Source organism: Castanea sativa, chromosome 5 (assembly GCF_040712315.1).
Source record: "Castanea sativa cultivar Marrone di Chiusa Pesio chromosome 5, ASM4071231v1".
In the NCBI taxonomy this organism is placed as follows: Eukaryota; Viridiplantae; Streptophyta; class Magnoliopsida; order Fagales; family Fagaceae; genus Castanea; species Castanea sativa.
The window spans coordinates 65,116,606-65,137,748 of NC_134017.1; the positions used below are offsets into that span (position 1 = coordinate 65,116,606).

General features: G+C 32.8%; 2 protein-coding genes across 3 annotated transcripts; one reads left to right on the top strand and one right to left on the bottom strand.

Annotated features, from left to right (window-relative positions):
• Positions 1 to 6,005: 6,005 nt before the first annotated feature.
• LOC142637176 (F-box protein CPR1) lies at positions 6,006 to 9,375 on the top strand. 2 transcript variants are annotated; one of them, XR_012844571.1, is made up of 4 exons: positions 6,006 to 7,359; positions 7,677 to 7,759; positions 8,344 to 8,374; positions 9,019 to 9,375. XR_012844571.1 is itself a non-coding variant. In XM_075811457.1 (3 exons), the coding sequence occupies exons 1-2, from the start codon at positions 6,083 to 6,085 to the stop codon at positions 7,714 to 7,716; spliced, it is 1,317 nt and encodes a 438-aa protein (XP_075667572.1). In that variant the 5' UTR covers positions 6,006 to 6,082; the 3' UTR covers positions 7,717 to 7,759; positions 9,019 to 9,375. The 2 variants fall into 2 exon arrangements, 1 of the variants encoding a protein (XP_075667572.1); XM_075811457.1 differs by lacking the exon at positions 8,344 to 8,374.
• A 3,739-nt stretch (positions 9,376 to 13,114) lies between these two features.
• LOC142634003 (F-box protein CPR1-like) lies at positions 13,115 to 17,831 on the bottom strand. The gene is made up of 3 exons (XM_075808266.1): positions 16,502 to 17,831; positions 16,166 to 16,247; positions 13,115 to 13,628 (listed from the first exon to the last, which is right to left on the bottom strand). The coding sequence occupies exons 1-2, from the start codon at positions 17,680 to 17,682 to the stop codon at positions 16,169 to 16,171; spliced, it is 1,260 nt and encodes a 419-aa protein (XP_075664381.1). The 5' UTR covers positions 17,683 to 17,831; the 3' UTR covers positions 13,115 to 13,628; positions 16,166 to 16,168.
• Positions 17,832 to 21,143: the final 3,312 nt, after the last annotated feature.

Below are 21,143 nucleotides of genomic sequence, written 5' to 3' on the forward strand. Positions count from 1 at the left end.
AACCATCCAAAGGGTTAATTGGGATTTTGAATTTTGGTAGTGAATGGATGGCACTAGAATTGTGACATTTGTTTTTTTCTTTTTACACGGTATCAAAAGGAGGACACAAAGCAGATTACAGAAACTTTGATGATAACCATTGATCATTTATGAGTCTTTTCAGAGTAGACGCACCCCACAAACCACACGTTGCTCAGGCCACTAACAACATATATTGTCCGCACACAGTGCTTCCATTTATTAACACAGTTTCTGGTAAACCATCATAGTGTCAACCGTCACCAGAACTTGTGGTTTTTCGCTACGACCAACAGCTGTCTTACGCGTTTCTAGAATGATTATGTTATTCACTCATTACTTTACAAATTTAAGGTTTTTCATGAAAAATTTGAGGAGGTTTTAGAGATATTACAACCCAATAGCTTAAATCCATGTACTTGTAGAGCAAGGACACTAACCCTAAGTTTAGAACGTAAGATTTTCTAGTATGTATGAAGCCTATATTAGACTCATTGTAAACAAAAGTCATATAGTAAAAATATACCGAGAACTTTCACTTGTAGACGTACGTCGTTAAGCCAAACTTCATTAAAATCTTACTTTCGTTTTTTTCTCTCTTTAAATCACTCTCCAAAATCTTCAAATTCCCATCAATGTTTAAGTTTCACGTAAAACCAAACTAATTGGTCTTATTATCTCTTTCAACTAATGGTAAGGCACCACGTACATGTAACTCTTCTTTGCTAATTTTATGTAAGTATAAAACTAGGGTGTAATTCTATTTGAATCGGTTTGATTGTAAGAAATATTTGAATCGGAATTATTGGGGATTTTAGAAATTGGACATAAGATCAAAGTGTAAAAATTAAGTACAATTTATGTTAGACTTTCCAAACGCTTGATTCAATATAGTACAAATAGAATTATCTTTTCTAAGAGTAATTAAATTCAGTACAACTAAATCTTTGAGTTTAATTGAAGAAACCTGACATACTGTATCAAAATAACAATTATTAATATATAAAAATATGAGTAGGAGTTGAGATGGAAGTGGGAGGGATTATTGATATTGGAGTAAAAACGAAAATTTGATTAAGGCATCGAGATAAAGCTTGCAAATTATGTGAACTAATTCACATATAAGAAATGATCGATTTATAAGATAAGCTCAAACTCTGACGGGGTTTGCATTTCACATTTTATAGACATTGAAGAAGATGAATTTTCAATTTCTACCATTAAATTAGAAAAGTTAAAAGATTAAAAAGTTTTATTTTTTTTATTTTTTTAATTATAGGATTCTGTTAACGAATTTACATTGGTTAAGAAGCATTTAATGCTTTATTAAATACAGTAAATTTTAATACATTTAAAAAAAAAGTCAAACTATACACATGTATCTATAAAAACACATACAGTCATAATTAATTTTTTCGTGTAAACCAATAAATATTTAACATGTGTATTTTATGTTTTAAAAAGTATGCATGTGTAAGCCAATTTATTGCATCATGTGCATGGATCTTAGACACAGTCAAATATACACTCAAATGTACAATATGTGACATATTGTGATTGGTACATATAAATTTTTTTTTTTTTGGTAAATACTTGTGATAGTTGGGGGTGGCTCCACTTAGGATCTATTTGGTTGGAGGAATGGAATAGTGTGAGGATGGAAAATTGTAAAAGGATGGAAAAGTGTGAGGATATAAAATATTTGGTTTTTCCTCTTGTGCGTTTGGTTGGAGGAGTGGAAAAGTGAGAGGGTGAAAAACTCTTTTGTTTGATTGGAGAAAAAAAGGGAAGAATGAAAAATGTAATTTATATAAATTGACTATTATACCCTTATTACATAATATGTAAGGAGTAGGTGAGAAAGTATTTGTGTAAAATGGATTTCTCATCACTTTTTACTCCTCATTTTCTTCCCAATTTGGGAGGATAAAAAAAGTGGGCCTAGGAGGGAAAACTTTCTCCTCTATTTTCTGTCTCTCTTATTTTCCTTCCTCAACCAAACAGTGGAAAATAACATTTTTCACCCTATTTTCCTCTCCCTATTTTTCATCCTCCTTACTTTCATTCCAACCAAACACACTCTTAAAGCCCAAGGATTCAATTGAACCGCTGAACTGTTGAAAAAATATATATTATATATAATTTTTATTTTATTTTATTTTATTTTGTTTTGTTTTGACCTCTAAAATAAAATTTTTAACACACTTTTTTTTTAAGTCCAACTAAAATAAGCTTGAATATGATCATTTCAACAATATCTTGACTTTTTTAAACACACAAAAAAGCCCAATAACAACTAATTTGATCTAAAATATGGGGGGGGGGGGGGGGGGAACCCCAACAACAAAAGTATAAATTTTTAATCTTAATTCTTAAACTTTAGTAAAAACCCATTTAGATTTTAACAAATTTGAAATAAATTAATCAAATGGAAGATCAATAGATGAATGATTGTTTGATTGTGTACATTGAAAGAGATGAAGCTCGTAAAATTGATAATGAATATATTATTCCAAGATTTCAAAATATAAAATCTCATAGAAGGCAATTGGAAAACTTCATGTATTTGAGTTTTTATATCATTTTTTTATAATATCAATACATTCAAGTTATTTTTTGTTTAAATTTTATATAATTTATGCTATTTATTAAACCCAAAAAATAATCTTGGAACCGCCACATGTGATAAACCTACGGATAAATATTGTAATCCAATTAGATATTCTTTTAGAAGGAATCCCATCCCAAGTTTATACCAGGCGTGAATTTGAGTTTGTGCATATGCCAAATCTGGATCTCAACCCCATTAAAGATGCATATGCTGTCTCATTCACTTTTATTGTCTCCTTGGTTGAAAATTTTCCCTTAAATTAGAAAAGTTAAAAGATTAAAAAGTGAGAAAAAAAAAACTTTTCTAATATAGGATTTTGTTAATGAATATCTAAGGGAACTAGTTAAGAGACATTAATGCTTTTAATTAATTAATTATATATTTTTTTAATTAAAAATTCTACTATACACATGTATCTAAAAAAGCGCACACAACCATAAAGGCAGAAGCTCTTGCTTGCCGTAGAGCTTTGGAACTTGTGGACATATGGTTTTTTTGAACGAGTCCAAATCTTCTGTTTCACTTTTTCTGCTCCACTCTATACTTCACTAATAAAACTTTACCACGTGTTCACCTAATTAATTAAATATTATCATTATTGACTTATTAAATGCTACCGTTATTAATTAATAATAGTATTTAATTAATTAAGTGAACACATGACAAGTTTTTATTGGTGAAGTATAGAGTGGAGCAGAAAAAGTGGGACAGAAGATTTGGACTCTGAACGAACTGGTCATTGAAGGGGACTGTGTACAGGTGATCAACGCAATCAACTCCAGCAAAGCTAACTTGTCTCGGCTAGGCCACGTTTTTGAAGATATCTAGGTGCTCATCTTGGGTCTAAGGGGGGCAGAAGCACACTGGGTGAAAAGGAGTGCAAATTTTGTTGCCCATAGTTTAGCACTTAATGCAAAAAACATTTTAGATGATGTAATTTGGCTGGAGGATTCTCCCGCACCAGCTTTGGATGCTCTGTATCATGATTCTTTAACAATTGTTGAATGAGATTTGGCTACGGTTTCAAAAAAGAAAAAAAAAATGTGTGCATTACAAATCATAATTAAATATTTATTAATCTTTAACTTTTAAGACGTGGATTCTGATTAGTTCAGCTAGTAAAGTCTCTGATAGATGTATAAGAGATTTGGAGTTCAATTTCCGCCTACACCAAAAATTAATTGGTGTTTTGGTCTGATAATAAAAAGCTATTATCAGGAGCAGACGCTATAGGTTGAAATTCTTTCTAAAAAAACAAAAATATGAGATTAAAAGTTAATTTTTTATTTCTTAATTGCAATTTTTTGACAATTATTACATCATGTAAATGGAACTTTGACACAACCAAATATGTGTTTATTTATTAGTGTCTACTGTTTATAATCTCAGTTTACAACTACAAAAATTATGTCATTCTATAGTTGTATTCTAGTTAGATAATGTATTATAAATCCGATTTGAAACATTTATATTACTATTTTCAAATATACTTTAATAAGTATTACTATTTATTCAAAAATAAAAAATGAAGCAAATCTCACGGTACACTTAAATTTTTCCTTTTTTTTTTTTTTGGGCAAATACCCATGATAGTCGTAGTCCTGCGAATAAATGCTGGAAGCAGTTCTTTTAGGAGTGTATGCCACCCTAAAAATTTGATACCAGGCGTGAATTTGAGTCTGTCCAATATGCGAAATCTAGATCTCAATCGAGTCAATCCCATTAAAGAGGTGGTCTCATTCTCTTAATATTTGCCGGCAAATGAGCTTATAAAGATGGTTTTTCTTTCTCGTGTTGTGTGCCTCTGGAGTTAATAAGAAGAAAAAGATTCCTTAAAAAAATAAAAAGATTATGTGCGGTGGGGTCTCATTTACAAAGATAGCCTCAAAATTTATCCAAAAAAGGGCATCATTTTAAGGAAAACAAGCTCCAAAAATTGAATAAAGACAAGGAGGACCTCAATTTATGTTGACTTGAATTTGAGCCTTCATTTTGAAGCCATCTTCATTATTGCTCTCTTCCGGTCTCTTTTAAATAGTATTATAAGATATTTTTTGTAATATTATTTATATTTTTTAAAAATAAATATAGATAAAAAAAATATGTATAATGTTGTTTAAATACTGAAATGTACTTCTTTATTGTTCATAACAAAAAAAAAATGTAAAAATATGAAAATTATTGTTTAAATAACAATAACAAATGGCCTGTATTACACAACCCAAATGGACTTTTTTACTGTTCATAATCTTTTGTCCTTCGTATTTTTTTTTTTTTTCCCCCGAAGATAAGAACCTTGTCGAAAAAACTAGATACAAAACTTTTGAGATGTAAAGTTTGTAACATGACCCAAATGAATCCAAATTCGTAAATTTGCAGTGTTCTCTTAATCAAATCTGACCCACAAGATTAAAAAGTTAAGTTCTGACTTTACTGCACAGTTGCCCCCCTCAAACCCGAAAATTATATGCTGTAACTGGCATATATGCGGGTGTCTCACACAGGGGCGGGCTCTACAGTGTGTGGGACTCGCCACTGTGTGAGTGACCCGGCATATATGCCGGGTACACCATGTACCGGCTCCTTCAAACCCTTAAACATTCCTGTTCAGCTTCGAGTTGCCCCATTTCCACCCTTAGCGTGCGTTTGTTTTGTGATGGTTTGCGTTTTTTGCATTTGCCTTTGGCTGGTTTCATAATATTGATTATGGACCAGTCAAGCACTAAAAAAGTGCGAAAAGATTTTGTTACAGTATTTTTATTAATTAAAATATATTTCTTTAACAAATAAGTGGTATTTAAGAGAGGTGCTACGTCCACAACATTTTTATAATATTTTTACAACAAATCATAGGTGGTTAGTTGTTATTGGTTCAAATTTGAACCTAACACTATGATTATTTTTTTGCCCCAACAATAACAACCAGTAACATCCTGCCACTTAGGATTTGTTGTAAAAATATTGTAAAAATGTTGTGGACATATCATTTCTCTTTAAATAAATACACTTTTAATCTTCATTAAGCTATCCTAAATTTTTTTTTTCTGAAATCTGAATAAACAATTTTACCATCGAAAAACTAAAATGCATATACTAAGTACAGAAAGGACAGTTGTCCAGATGGATATCCATCCAAAAGAGGAAAAAATAATCAAATATAGATTGAAGAGATATGGAAATAACCAAAAGGCAAACAAGGAGAAAAATGTAGTGAGCATAAATAATTTTATAATATTTTTATAAATTATTCACGGGTCCCTATTTAGATAGTATACCATTAACTTTATTTTTTTTACTTTTTAATAAAATTCACCAAATCAACTGTTTGTAAAATAATTCTCGACTTTAACATTTTCTGAAAAAAAAAAAAAAAAAACCCCGTTCTCATTTTTCACTCTCGTTTGTATTTTCAATACCAAAATCTCTCGCACCCACAAACCCAAATTCCAGAAAATGGAAAAGGGAAAGAAAAAAGCTTTATCAGTATTATCAATGGCAGCCAATCCTAACCTTGGCCAAATGATACCTAACCTTAACCTGGTTCTGAACGCTAACTTCCCATCTGATGTGATTTCTGACATTCTGTACCAACTTCCTGTGAAAACTCTCGTACGATTCAGATGCGTATCCAAACGTTGGTGTTCCCAAATAGACGGTCCAGATTTCATCAAGCTACAGCTTAGCCACTCCCTAGCCACCCGAACAAATCTCAACGTTATTCTCAAGAAATGGTATTTGTACATGGTGGAGTTCGAATCGCTTCAAATCGCCATAGAACTCAGCCCTCCATTGAAAGTGATCTGGGGTATAACCGAAGTTTTTGGGTCATGTAATGGCTTGGTTGCTGTTTGCAATTCTGAGAACGAAATGGCTTTGTGGAACCCATCGACTAGGAAATCACAGAGATTGCCTTTTGAGCCGGTTGAGCACCCAGGTGGTGTTGAGCTTCGTCGTTTTGCGTTTTATGGATTTGGGTACAGCCCCATTAGTGAGGATTACAAGGTGGTGAGGATGGTGCAATTTGTTGCCCAAGATGATGAGGGAGATGTAGTTGGTGATGATGAAGATGGGTTTTTTTATGCTGAGGTTAAAGTTTATAGCTTGAAGGGTAATTCATGGAGGAAAATCAATGACCTTCCTTATTATGTTCGTTTTCTATTTCAACTTAATTATCTGCTTTTTTATAGAAGAGGGTATGGTGTATATGCTTGTGGTTCTGTACATTGGGTGGCATCTGTAGGATTTGGACTTTATATGATTGTTGCTTTTGATCTTGGGGTTGAGAGGTTTCAAAATGTACCACTGCCTGGTAAGGTTGATAATGGTTTTGAAATGGATGTGGGGGTCTTGGAAGGAAGGCTCTGCATGATATTGAATTACAGGCATGTCTATCTTGATATATGGGTAATGAAAGAGTATGGGGTGAAGGAATCTTGGACCAAATTATTCAAGGTTTCTGCAGATTCCAGTTTGAAAAGGCCTCTTGGACACATTGTGCCTCTAGCTTATTCTAAGAGTGGTGATAAGGTTCTTTTGGCAGTGGAGAAGAGGAAGCTGTTTTGGTATAATATTAGAAAGAGGAGAGCCGAGAAAGTGAGGATTGAAGGGGCTCCAAAATCATTTGGTGCGGATTTTTATGTGGAAAGTCTTGTTCCTGTAGGTTGTGATGGAATGGATCAGAGGAGGCAGCAACCACAAGGGGAAATGAAGAAAAGCTATAGAAAGAAGATGTGAGATAACATAAACTTGAGTAATTTATTTATTTATTTTTAGTTCAAGCCAATTTCTTTACCTGGTTTCTCGAAGTTTTGTCATGTGTGAATTTATCCTTCTTAAATAACTTGATAGGTTACCAATCATGTTAGCAGCTGGTCTCTTTAATTGGTTCTCTTCAGCTTACAAGTTTGTTTAATTTGATTCACATATTGGTGTTTGAGGGTAGTCTATAATATCTATTATTTGAAAGAATTGGATGGTTGTGATGATATGTTATTAGTTTTATTTTCGTTTAACTTACAACTTCGATGTATTGGTCACCATTTTGCAGGGATGATTTCTTGTCAAAAGGCTTTAAACTGACTTTATAAACAAAGAAAGGATACAAATAGGTGCAAAGTGAAGAGTGACAAGGTAGTAAACTTTTACCATAATACTTGAATTGAGAATTAGTTTCTTGATGGTTAGTTTATCAAAATATAAGGTGTTTTAGTAGTGCGAGAATTAAGTTATTTGATACAATAAATACATTGAATCTCGGAGGACAAAGATTCTTTCTTGTTTCCTGTTATAGTACTTTTAGTACTATGCCATTATTGTTTCTGAGTTTTCCCCCTCAGGATTGAAAAATGTAGCAGCTGATTGTTGGGGCACTTTTACGAATGACTGAATCAACACTTGCCATTAATGAACTTCACATTTATTCCATCTTGCAAGAATTTTGAATCTTTGATTGGAACTGAGTGTTCTTTGTCGATTTGATGAACTATGGCTGTGATGAAATTTTGGTTTGAAATAGATGCACTTGTGAACAGCTTTTACTCAAACAGTTTATAGAACTCTCAAACTGCATACTTCTGATGATTGTAGAATCTCTCATGAATGATAATATGGTGTCATATTCATGCCCTGTTTACTGTTTAGCTCAAGGTTTCATTCTGTCTCTCATGCTCTATGTTTACACAAGTGATAACTGATCAATTGCTTGTGTGTAACAGTCACGACCTGGTGTGAAACAGTCACAAGGAGGTAAGTGACTGGTGTTCTACTTTAAATTTTAATTTATGTTGCTGAACAGTTACCATAGTTATGCACCCTCTGCATCTACTTCCCGGGGAAGTTGGGGGATAGCTACAGGTGGATTTTGAGATTATACACAAAAAAGATTCATTGTCTAATCATGGTTTTTAAGCTATGGATCTTCAGTGAACTTCTAACTCTGCCTGAACTATTACTTCTAATGTATATTTGGTAAAAATATGTCATCTTTGCCAAGTAATATTTTGAATATTAGCTTCTTTTTTCTTTTTTTAAGAGTAACGCTAAAATCACAAAATATCTTACAACATTTTGTAAATTGTTATTATAGTTAAATATCTAAATTTACTATTAACATCACTTTTTCATTTACTAATAACTACACCGCGCATGAGCAATTTGTAAATTTTCTTATAAAAAAGTTTGTATCTTTAATATTACTCTTCGTTTTATCATTATTATTTTCCAAAACAATGGATGAGGGGTAAAAGCTAGAGATAGTTTCTGTCCCAAAGTTTGGAGAAGCTAAGATGCAACAGCAAATAAGAATCTTATTTGATAGAAATATTCAATTACATGATGTCTGATGCTTGTTGATGTAGCAATTTTACTAATCATCAATTTTGTTGCTGTAGATAAGACAAAAGGAGTTGACATCTTGGGACCTGGTACGGCTAATGTTTTCATAGAAATCAAGACTCTTCTCTTGCTTAGAGGATGAACCTTGTGTTCCTCAAAAAGAACAAAAAAAAGGATGAACTTTATGGTTTTTTGCCCCCCAGGATTTTGTTACTATAAAGTAGATTTATATTTTACTGCTTCTTGAGAGATCCAGTTAGCTCGTGGTAAAATATATTTTTGCTCGTAGTAAAAATCTCGTTTATATCGAAAACCGATTGATATTTTTGCTCGAGGATAAAAAGCAATAGAACAGACTTGATCCTATTGTTTTACATGTTCTTTTTTCTGAATTTATTTGGCTGCTTTGATTATGCCTGAGGGATGCAACAGACGAAGTTTCCTAGAAGTAGATCTCTCACATGCCCTTGTACAGAGCAAGAGGGGAGGAATCTAACAGGATACAACAATATAATGCTGGCAAGTTTAGGATAAAAAAGCTGCAGATTTAACTGTTATCCTATCCAAAGAAAATTTGGAAGGAAATATATACCATCAATTTGCTAAGTATTCACCAGCTAGCAAGCACTTGGCATTTTCTCCTTCATCCCTGGTTCCCATGAAGCCTCTTTAATGTAACTAGCTCAGGACCCTTTTGGCAGATCAAAAGAAGACTGATAAGAATATATGGGGGACTTGGGGTGGAAGGAAGAGAGGATGGATCACATGCCATTGCCAATCAAAAGTGGTGAACCGTTTCACTGTGAAAGTTATAAGCTCTGCTCTTTCTAAACAAGCATGTTATGAAAAGAGTACGCTTAGATCTATGACAGCTCTACTGATATGAGAACTTTGCTAGATCACATGTTAGTCGTCAGCAGGACAGAATAATTTTGATGCGGCTTGACTAGTTGACTTACCTAGAGATTCCTAGCGATTTGCTGTTTTTTTAGACACTGAAAAAGGACTTACAAACAGAATTTTTTTATATTTTTTTTTTTCTTCTGTTAGTTCTGTATTCTATGCGCATCACTTCTGAAGAATTAAGTCCATCACACAGTGGGTGATTAATAGAAAAATGCGTAAAATTTATATAATTTTGTCTAAATATGACTTATACTAGTTGATGTATAATTGTATAAATTTACATTAATATTATTTATTTTATATTTAGTTTTTTATTCTTTTTTTACGTATCCTGAAAATGTAGAAAGAAAATGAATGATGGTTGCTGTCTATTAAGAAAGATAAATAACTTTAAAAATAAATAAAAATGAGATTTTGATGAAATATAATGTAAAATAGATAATTTGATATATAGTGTTTTAAAAGTGATTATATAAAATAGAAAAGTAAGTTCTAATACTATAATAAATATGAATTTTTATATAAATTATTGTGAATGCTCTTACAACGTGAAATTCATGTATATGATATATCATCAAATGCAACAAAAATGGGAGATCTTCACCACAGTTGAGTAATATACCTTCTATATAATGTAGTGTAAGAACTACTTTTATGTACGCATATATATATGAATATTGGACGAGCTTAATTGATACTTTTTTGTAATTTTAACAAAAACGTTCATAATTTAGATTTTTCTTTCTCATTGTAACTATTAAATTACTAACACCTAAATGATAAATTAAGAATGCACCATAGATACTAATACTAAAGCTGATTCCAATGTGCAAAATACGTAGACTGTTAAGCCCAAGTATCTGCTAGAATAGAAAACAAATTTGTGCATTCTATCAATATAGATGCAAAAATATTTTATACTCGAGCACAAATGACAATGCTGACAATAATCACAAGGAAGGAACAAGTTGATTTTTCTAATTCTTCATTCCACCAAGAAAAAAATGCATCCACAAACATAGATAAGAATGCTCACGTGGGCTACAATACTAAACAAAGCGCAACACAAATGACAACACAGACGCATGCCAAAAAGAACCAAATATTTCTTCTAACTGTTCCATCCTCGAATAGAAACACACCCATAAATCAGATACCAATGCTGATGAAGCCAGGAATGAAAGAGAGAATGTTGTTCAAAGTAATAGAAGTGACAATGAAAATGCAGGCCAAAAAGAACCGGTTGAATCCCAAGATTAGAGTGGTATCATCAAACATTAATAGGCATAATAATGCTAGCTAGAAAGATCCAGTTGATTCATTTAACCCTCAAGAAGAAAAAGAGACTTGTAGAGATTTACTCTTTCTCCCACTCACTGTATCACTAACTTGAAAATTTGACAATGGGGCGGCTAAAACTTGTATTGTGTCTGGGTGGCAATGTAACCAAAATTGTATCTTTGCTAGAAAGTAATATTATTCAGTTCTACGCACTGTTTGCATTGAAATTAAACATGCACACTTCTAGTCATATTATTCAATAATTTTAGTACTGAATTGTTTCGTACCAATTGTTTTTGCCGTACACTATAGGAAAACGATTCTTTTAAATTGATTCAAGGTGTCTATTATTTCTATAATGAGGTGATAAATATAATTAATTTGAGAGTCGCTAACTTACTATACTTATAAACTGGCGGCTCCAAGTTAGAGTCAGGGTGGTCACATAACCTGGAAAAAAAAGTCATCATTATATATAAAATTTAAAAATTTATGATTTTTTTACCTTAAAAAAAATGTGTGACCCCCCTAAATTTTTTTTAGGTCCAATATAATTAAATTTCAGACTAAGTTTAACAACAAACTTAGTTATAGATTAAGGCTACAACTCCACTCAATATTTTTTTATTAAATATGAATTTTAACAATTCCAAATTTAGATTACATTTTTTTTTTCCTTATATCTTTCATACTTGCAAAACTTCAAAAAGATTAAAGATAAATAGCTTATGACATCAATTAAATGTTTAATTTTCAAGTTTTTGTAGTCTAAAATTATACTAAAAAAAATAAGTTTATAAATCAAACAGTAAATAACATCCGATTGACATGAAACTTGACATGTATTTTAAGAACATAAAAAACATACAATTTAACGGTTAGATTTTCAAAATATGTAATTATGTTAATTTGTTTAGTGAAACTTATAGTCTTAAGACACAACTAAGTTTATAGTCAAATTTTGATTTTTTTTAACAATATATTGGGCATTTACAAACAAAAATAGAAATCCAAGAAAAATTTTATTTAACTAAAATTTTGAAAGAGATATAGTTTGCAGTATTGATAATAAGATATAATTATATTTTTATTAAATATTGTGTAATTTAAGTTTCTTAATGACCACTTTGGAAAAAATTTCTGGAGCTGCCACTTACTTATATGTTATTATGTTTATGTGTGTGTGGATATACGTATATATAACTTCAAAACGTTACACCAATGTTAACCAAAACCAAAATATTTTGTTTCTCAAACAAATCCAAATGGGCCTCCAATACAGTGTTCAAAATAACTTTGCTTTCAATACAGTATGGTGGCATGGCAAGTGGAGAGAAAACTCTTATCATCATACCTTGTAATGATTTAATGTTACCATCAAACAGTCTTTTAAAACTAAGGAACACTTCATGAACTTAAGAAACGAAGGTGAGAGGAAAAATCCAACAATAATGACTAAAATCATCCACGAAAATCACATAACATTTGTGACCGTCAATGGATAATTCTAGACTGGGCACATTCATGAAGACAAATTCAAGTGGGAGTGACTTTAACACCAGCAGCTTCAGCCGCTATGAATAGACCCTCCTTTACCAAAATAAACACCATAGTCCTATGTTGAGTTTCATAAAACTAGCTGCAGCCATTTCCATTTCAAAAGGAAGTTGAAATCACAATTTCCAGACATCCAGAACATGTGAAAATTGTTAAAACAAGCAAGATTGAACAATACACCAACCTATAAACACCCCAGCACAATCATTGGACTACAATGCCCTGCAATAGTTGAGAATCATAATTGAACATATGATGATTACAAACTCCCATTGGAAAGCGAGTTTGGACACTCAAATATATGAATTAGAGTTCAACAATCAACATTTTGCATGACCAAAAAAAGTATAGTATATGTTAAAAATGTTAATTGCATCAATTGGTTTTCTGTTGTCCTAGAACAGGATGAATAGATAAATTAACCAAAACTGGTCATTCAACAAGGCAAACATTATTAAAAATAAAATAAAAAGGAAAAATAGCAGTTTAGACATGTTTTTTATAAGAAGTTTCCTTACATTGTGAAAAACCTTCATTAGAACATTAGTGGTAGCCTATTCACACTGTACTAGGATGTCAAAGTTGTAAACAGGGCAGTTTTCACATCAAAAACTTGAGCCCCTACCCAAAGACCTACTTCTAAGTTCCATCCAAATGACTTCAAGCAGCATTGAAATCAGTTTTGAACCAATCTGAAGAAGGGGAAGTTATAAGAGTTACAAAAGCATGTAAGCTATAACTACACTACATGATTATAAGTCAAGTTCATTGACAGGGAACTACAAACCCCACAAAGAAACTAAGACTGAAGAGACTTGAAGATACATGCCATGCTACTGGTAAACAATTGATAGCCTTTCTCATTCCTCCACCAGAACACTCTAGCAAGTTCTTTATAAAACCAAAAGTCGTATCCAGCATGCTGTAGAGATATGAGGGAATATTAGCATAAAAAAGAAACACCAGCAAATTTTTTTTGAAAATAATCAATATTCAACCATTAAAACATAAGAACTATGCTGCAGCAAGAAGTTATTTCAACAAATAAAAGAAAAATAGAACAAAAGACATTAATAGCTCCTCTTACTTCTTAGCCTGAAAAATTTATGAAACTTGGACACATCCTATATTCCTATCATTATTTGCAAGGGTACTCATGTGCATAAAGAAAATATATGATCAGAAGGTCATTAAAGAACAAAACATATATACAAGCCAATAACCCCCAATGATAAATATATACAAAAAATTCACTAAAGAAACTTGATGCATTGAGTTTAAGGTACCGGAAACGCCATGTTACATTCTCTTCAATAAATTCCCTCAATAAGATATATTTAAAAAGGATTGACATAAGTTTTCCATAACTTTATGGTTTTCACTACCAATTTACTAAATATATTTCTGGTTATTTTGCATGACCACATGTCACTATATATTATTGTTTTACTCTTAAAATTTATAAATATTGATAGATTTGACTATTTAGGGACCAAAAAAATCAATGAAATCACCTACCACTTCTGTCCTTATAAGAGATGCCACTTGCCCAAAGGCGATTGGCGTTGGCCAAAGGCACCACCTTGAACAGATGATTGCAATTCTTAAAAAATGCTCAAGCTTCCCAAACGTTTAAAATGAAAAAGTAAAAAGTTCATGAGTCATTCTTCAAAAATTCTTCCACCAACATAGAATGAACTGAAGCTCCCAAGTCATCCCATTCAGGCACAACTAGAACCTTAAATGTCAGAGGCAAAAAACAAGGAATCCAACATGATCTACCATCTTATAGAAACCCATAATGCAATGATCAATTCCAATACATACTTAACCTTAAGGGGCCAATCTAACACAATCAACCAGACGCAAATGAAGTATCTACGAATATGATTTAGCAGGGAAATTTTTTTTTGCAGACTTTCTTGTAAAATAATTAATCCAACCTCACAAGGAAAAAAAAGTTACAAATACCCAGGGAAGAAACTTCTTGAATCCATCTCATAACTTTTCCTTTGAATTATTGATCTATATGTTACTCAAATATGTCACAACTTTCTGGAAAGAAACTCTAAATCTCATTGATCTAGCAACTTCTCCCACAACGAACTAAAAAATAGACCCTCCTGATCAATGACGTGATCTAAAAAAAAGTCTAATCTATGGAAGAATGTTGTATTTAAAAGTTTTTCCTATCTTCTAGTACTTCTTAAGCAGCTCACAAGCTCTCTTCTAGTACTTCTTAAGCAGCTCACAAGGCCACATCTACACGAGAAATGTCAATAACTGATAATAAATATATATAAACCACCACATTATCACAACACAGATCCGATGACATACTTTTTCTAAGTTGAAGAACATCTACATGAAGGTCATTCTTATCCCTAGAACCACCCCTATATTACATGAAAAAATAACTTCCTACCTAATGCAGAAGGAATTAACTGGACCTCTTTTCGATGATGAAAAGCTGCTAATTAGTCTACACTAAAATTGCATAGTTCTGTAAAGTACGATTAGCTAAGAAAATAATGCAACTTTGAGTTATTCTAATTCCAATTAAAAATTTCAAAATATGATCATTTTTGTAAGTACTAGAAAATGATCACATTGAACAATTAGTCAATATCGATAAGCCATAATTCCCCTTAAACATTGACACCTCAACTAGAAATACATTAGGCCATATTTACTCATATAGATTAGCTTCCACCTTTCATTGTGCAGCATTTTAGATATAATCATATTTACTCATATAGATTAGCTTCTACCTTTCACTGTGCAGCATTATACATATTATCACATGTACACTTGAGAGAACCCTTTTGATATGGCTAGACAATTATAATTTGAAAACCACCATACATAGACGTTCATTAAGTTAAGAGAACCTCAAATCCAGTAAAATTCATTCACATCCCCTAATATAGGAAACAAATACACAAGGATTTGAAGGAAGCAAACCATTCAGAAATCTCAAGGCATAAGTTACAGACTCATTTATAAGAAGATGGCCGAAAACTTGTTTCCTAAATACAATTAGTACTTTCTGAATTTATCAAGCTAAATATTAGCACTGCAATTTGGAAACTCCTAGTATCAATGCAGTCATGAGCCCCTACGGATGCTTAATAACTACCACAACAGTTAATATACACCACAGTATTGCCACTAAGCATCTAGGCATAATAAGAACTACTCAAGACTTGAGACACAACTGATAAACAATATTCCTCCACAAAAAAAATTTGTCATATGAGATATGCAACACACTAATATGTGTACAAGTTTCATAACACGTTACAAAATGAGAAAACAGCTAAATATTCTAGAAGATAAGCAATCCAACTTCTGTTATATAAGGGTAAAAATGATCAAGTTTGTCTGATCAACACATTGAATTGACAAATTGAACAGTATTTATTACTTTTAAAAGAGTCAAGTAGATTTTACAATCACCTTTTATCCTTCTTGCTTTTCATTTTCATCTACTGCTTTCCCTAACAGTTTAGGATTAGGAACCTCTGATGGGCTTTCATTCCTGGCAAAAACAAAGACCAAAATGTGTTAGAAAATGAGTACACAGAATACCTCATGTACACAGAATGTGTAAAACAAAATTCTCCAGAAGATTACATAATGCATCTGCATTATTCACAACACAACTTAACTTACACTTTAACAATACCCACGACTGGTCGTCAAGATAGTTATACAACCTAAAATGATGACGCCAATACTAACACCAACAATTAAGCTAACAAAAACAAATTCATTGGACTCTTATCATTTTACCTCTTTCTCTTGTTCTTCTGCTCTGCCGGATCAATCACATTATCACCATCAAGCAGAAGAAGACTCCCAACACAAGTTGCTGTCCTAAACCAATTGGGCAGATTCTGAATCTTAACCCTTTGGCACCTTTTCGTCTCTATTTCATACCAAACAAGTTTTGTTTGGTTATACTGGCGCATCTCCAATAAAACTTTCTTCTCATTCTCTGAAAACATTAAAGGTTTGCAATATTGGAAAGCCCAAGGCATCGGTCGCTCAATTTTATAAATCCGAGTCCAAGAACTTGCTTCCCCATATTCTTTCATCAACCAAACATCATTATAGTCCTGCTCTATTTCAGCCTCCAGATCAGGACTTACAATAAAACTGAGTTGTCCTTTCAACACTTCCAAACGTGTCCCCAACTCAACTTCTTGTTGAACCGGTGTTTTAAAGACCCGGAATTTCTCGGTGGCAAGTTCAAAAGCAAGAAGGCACTCTGCACCTAGCGGAGAATCCGTATCATATGGAGTATCCTCAGCTATTAACCAATGCAACGCTCCATTCAACGACACCGAATTAGAAGATATTGTGCATTCCTTTTTTGGCCATTGATCTTCAATCTTTCTCCAAGAATGAGACCTAAGACTATATACCTTCACTTCAAACTCCTTTAGAGGCTGACCTCTATTGCAAAAAGCTGTAACCCTCAACACTTTATAGTCATCATTACACAAGTCGTACCCAAATGCTATTTTGTTAGATTTGTAATACGTGAAACCAGAAGGTATCGAAATCGGTTCCTTTGGCAATACCCTATACTTTCGGATCAATGGATTCCAAATCGCAATTTCATCGGTCCAGTGATGAATGCAAACCAAGCCGTGGCAATAGTCTAAAATGTGAACTAGCTTACCTCGACGGTACAGCGGCTGATAAAGTTTGAAGGCGTTGTCGAAGTGATTCTCGGTTGGGAAATGGACAGAGAAGAAATAACGAGGCACACCATGAGTGACTTTCTCGAGGATGAGGGTGCGATCTCTGTTAGTCTCGATGGAGCGGTGGAGATGCAACTTGATGAAATCTGGCTGCTTGATTAGGGCGTACCATGACTTGGAAATGCAGAGGAAGCGTAAGAGACACTCCACTGGTAATCGGGAGAGTATTTCACTGATTATCTCTATCGGAAGATGCGACATCATGAAGGTGACAATGGTGATGCTGAGCTCTGAGGTTAGGGATTGCTATTTCCAGATTTCAATTTCATTCCTTTCAAACAGGTACAGTGTGACTGTGTGAGTGTCTGCGATCAGACACCGTGAAATGTGGGGGAATGTGCAGATTAGCTGTGTGGGGCTATCTACGTAGTAAGTTAGGCAATGTTTGAAAAAATAAAGAAAATTAACATGTCAAGTTTTTGAAACTCAAGATCCATGTTAAAACTTGAGTCTCAAAGACTCGCTTTGTGCTTGTTGAAGTGGACAAAAATGCCACCTAGATCTCGAATCTTAAAAACTCGTTTTGCGCCAAATAAAAATCGAGTTTTTAAGACTTGATTTTTATAGGCAAAAAGATCTTATCAAACGCATAAAACTCAAGTCTATAAGACTCAAGTTCCACTGGACAAAATAATAAAAACTCATAGAACTCGAGTCCACTGGACAAAATAATAAAAACTCATAGAACTCGAGTCTTATAGACTCAAGTTCCACGGGACAAAATAATAAAAACTCAACACTCAGCCCATATTAACTCTCACACTCAGCTCGTATTAACTCTCACAGAGAAACCCAAAAACAGAGCATCCTCAGTAGTCTCCCAGTCTCACTAACTCTCACCCTCACTAACTCTCACTCACCCATAACTCTCACACCATATTGCCTCTCACTCTCACAAAACCACATTGTCCACTCTCACTGCTCTTCCCTTTCAGCAAATTCATATCTCAGGTAAGGGTTTGCATAATTTGATTGACTATTTATTTTGTAGATAGTTAACATAACTTACTTAATTTACTAATATTGTGAATTATAGAACTTTGTTTTGTTAGTGTTAAGCCATCCATCAGGCTACTAAAGTTTAGGTCTACTTATTGAAGTCATGATTTTTTTTTTATAAAGTTCAAATCAAAAATATATTTGCAAGAATTATGAAAGAGAGCACTTATTTATGAATGACTAGAATATTTGAATTGGACAAGCTAACAACAAATGTACAATTCAAGGAAAAAGAGAAAGCGTATCAGAATTCGTCTCAACTTCTAATACCATCTCTAGAATTTTTTATATTTTTTATTTGTTTTAGCCTTTTAGGTAAGTATCATCTCTAAATAACGCAGTACATCACGTGATAAAATACACACACACACACACACACACATACACATATATATATATATATATATATATATATATATATATATATTAACAAAGAGAACCAAAAGTTGCCATTTTATTCTAAAAAACCTTAAAGAAGATTCCTAACTAGAAATCAAATACAAAAGTGCAATACATAGACCAAGAATTTTTTTGGATAGGTAACATAGCCCAAGAACTTATGACTTGAATGTAAAGACTTTTATGAGAACCAAGAATCTTATCATCAATACCAATTGTATTTGATTTGTTATACACTATAGAAGAATACCATAGCAAGAACACTCATAATCAAGGAAACATGCAACATACATCTGTCACACACACACTAAAAGCATTGGTACAAAAAGAAATAGGAGAGAGGACAATTAAAAATGGCAGTTTCAAGAGTACAAAATAATAGATAGAGTAAACCTTTCAAAATTTTAACTTGACAAGAAATTGGAATTATTTAAGATTGAACACAAGAAACAAGAAGAATGAAGTTTGTAAACAATAAAATTGATGGAATCGGAAAAAAGATCATTGACCAACCATAATCCTAACTAAAACACACACAGAGAACAATGTATCCCACAAAATGATACCAACAAGTCCACTCCAAGAAAATAAATAAAAACTAAGAATTCCATGTAAACATGCTAACTAACCAATAAGTCCTCTAATTAAAGAGAAAAAATAGTCTCAAATCTGCAAATTAAAACCCAGTAGTTTGTTTGAGGAAACTATCAACACATATCAAAAGGAATTTAAGAACAGAGACAGAAAAATTGGATTCCAAGAGAAAACAACCAAATTGGAAACAAGCTAGGGAGAACCAAATGACAACAGCAAAACTACAAACAAAAGGGGGAAAACACCAACTAATCAACTAGGTTCTAGATGGATAAAAGGCACATTGCCTTATTCCACAAACTTAATACAAAATTTTAGTCCAAAAAAAAAAAAAAAAGAGAAACTCCAAGAACCTGCAATGTCCAAGCAATTAAAAAAAGTAAATATATGTACCCTTCAACCAACCATTCATTTTAATTAATCAAAAACACTGGAAAGTTGTAGATTCCAGAGAGTTCAATTAGTAAAGTCTCTTGCAATCGACAAAGGGACCTTGTTTGAATCCCACCAATACTTAAAAACCCATTGACGTATTGGTCCGGTGGTAAGCAGGTGTCATGGTTTCAAATCCTATGATAACTATAAAATAAATAGAAAAGTCCTAAATCTTATAGATAAAGACTTGAATAATCGATCGCAAGCAAGATGAATTAGTCTTAAAAAAAAAAACGCTGAACAATATAATAATTAGAAATGAACAAGCATAAAAAAAATAAAAAATAAATAAACCCAAACAAGCACTTCCAATGAAAAGTTAAGAAAAGGAAAGAGTTTCCAATGAAATGTAAAAAAGGTTTTAACCAAATATTGTCACCCAATCATCCAATAGCCTAATAGTTTTGGCCAAAATTGTGTAAGATCAATTCCCAAGCTCTACACAGCTTGAATTAATCCACACCCAATAAGCTTAGTAAACAATATTTCAGCAAAGTATTTGCCTCAAAAGTGAATCAAAGTTCCAAAATGCCATCTTTGAATCAAATCCAAAAATGGATACTTGGGTTTCCTTGAAATACCACATTTAAAATTTCTTCTTTTTTTTTTTTCAATTTTAACAATCACATAAAAACTAATGTCATTGCCAAAACATACAATTCTCAAAACACCAATCAATTCTTAGAACACCAATAAAAAAAACACAAAAAAAAAAACCCGAAAAGATCCGAAATTGAAAAACGAAAAACCCTAGGTCACATCATGAAATTCCAAAATCTAAAATTGGAGAAAGAGAGAGAGAGACAGAGGAATCTAAGAAACAAAAATGACAAAGTATTGAGAAGAAAGAGAGAGTACCTTCGGCACGGTGGGCTACGAACGGCGTTGACAATGGGCTACGAATGCTCGAGCGTGACTACCTTCGTGACAATGGGCTACGATTGCTCGAGAGTGACTACCTTCGTGACAGTGGGCTACGATTTTGCTTCAGCACTGGGCTACGATTGCTTGAGAGTGAGTGAGTGAGTTTGAGAGGGCAGAGCGAAAGGGTGTTCGAGTGCTGTGGATTTGAACTTGAAGAGGATTTTGTAAAAAGCCGTTTGAAAGTGCTGTGGATTTGTTTTTATGCTGCAGATTTCGAGTCTTATAAACTCGATTTCTACGTGGCTCCACGTGGCAATTTTTTCCAGCTAAGGGGAGCAAAAACCACTGAACTCAAGCTTCAGAAACTCGATTTC

Excerpts from the sequence above, each read along its gene's own strand:
- LOC142637176 (XM_075811457.1), top strand. The coding sequence starts at position 6,083 with ATGGAAAAGGGAAAGAAAAAAGCTTTATCAGTATTATCAATGGCAGCC. Across the intron at positions 7,360-7,676 it reads AAAAGCTATAGAAAGAAGAT|GGATGATTTCTTGTCAAAAG; the intron begins GTGAGATAACAT and ends ACCATTTTGCAG.
- LOC142634003 (XM_075808266.1), bottom strand. The coding sequence starts at position 17,682 with ATGATGTCGCATCTTCCGATAGAGATAATCAGTGAAATACTCTCCCGA. Across the intron at positions 16,248-16,501 it reads CAGAAGAACAAGAGAAAGAG|GAATGAAAGCCCATCAGAGG; the intron begins GTAAAATGATAA and ends TGTTTTTGCCAG.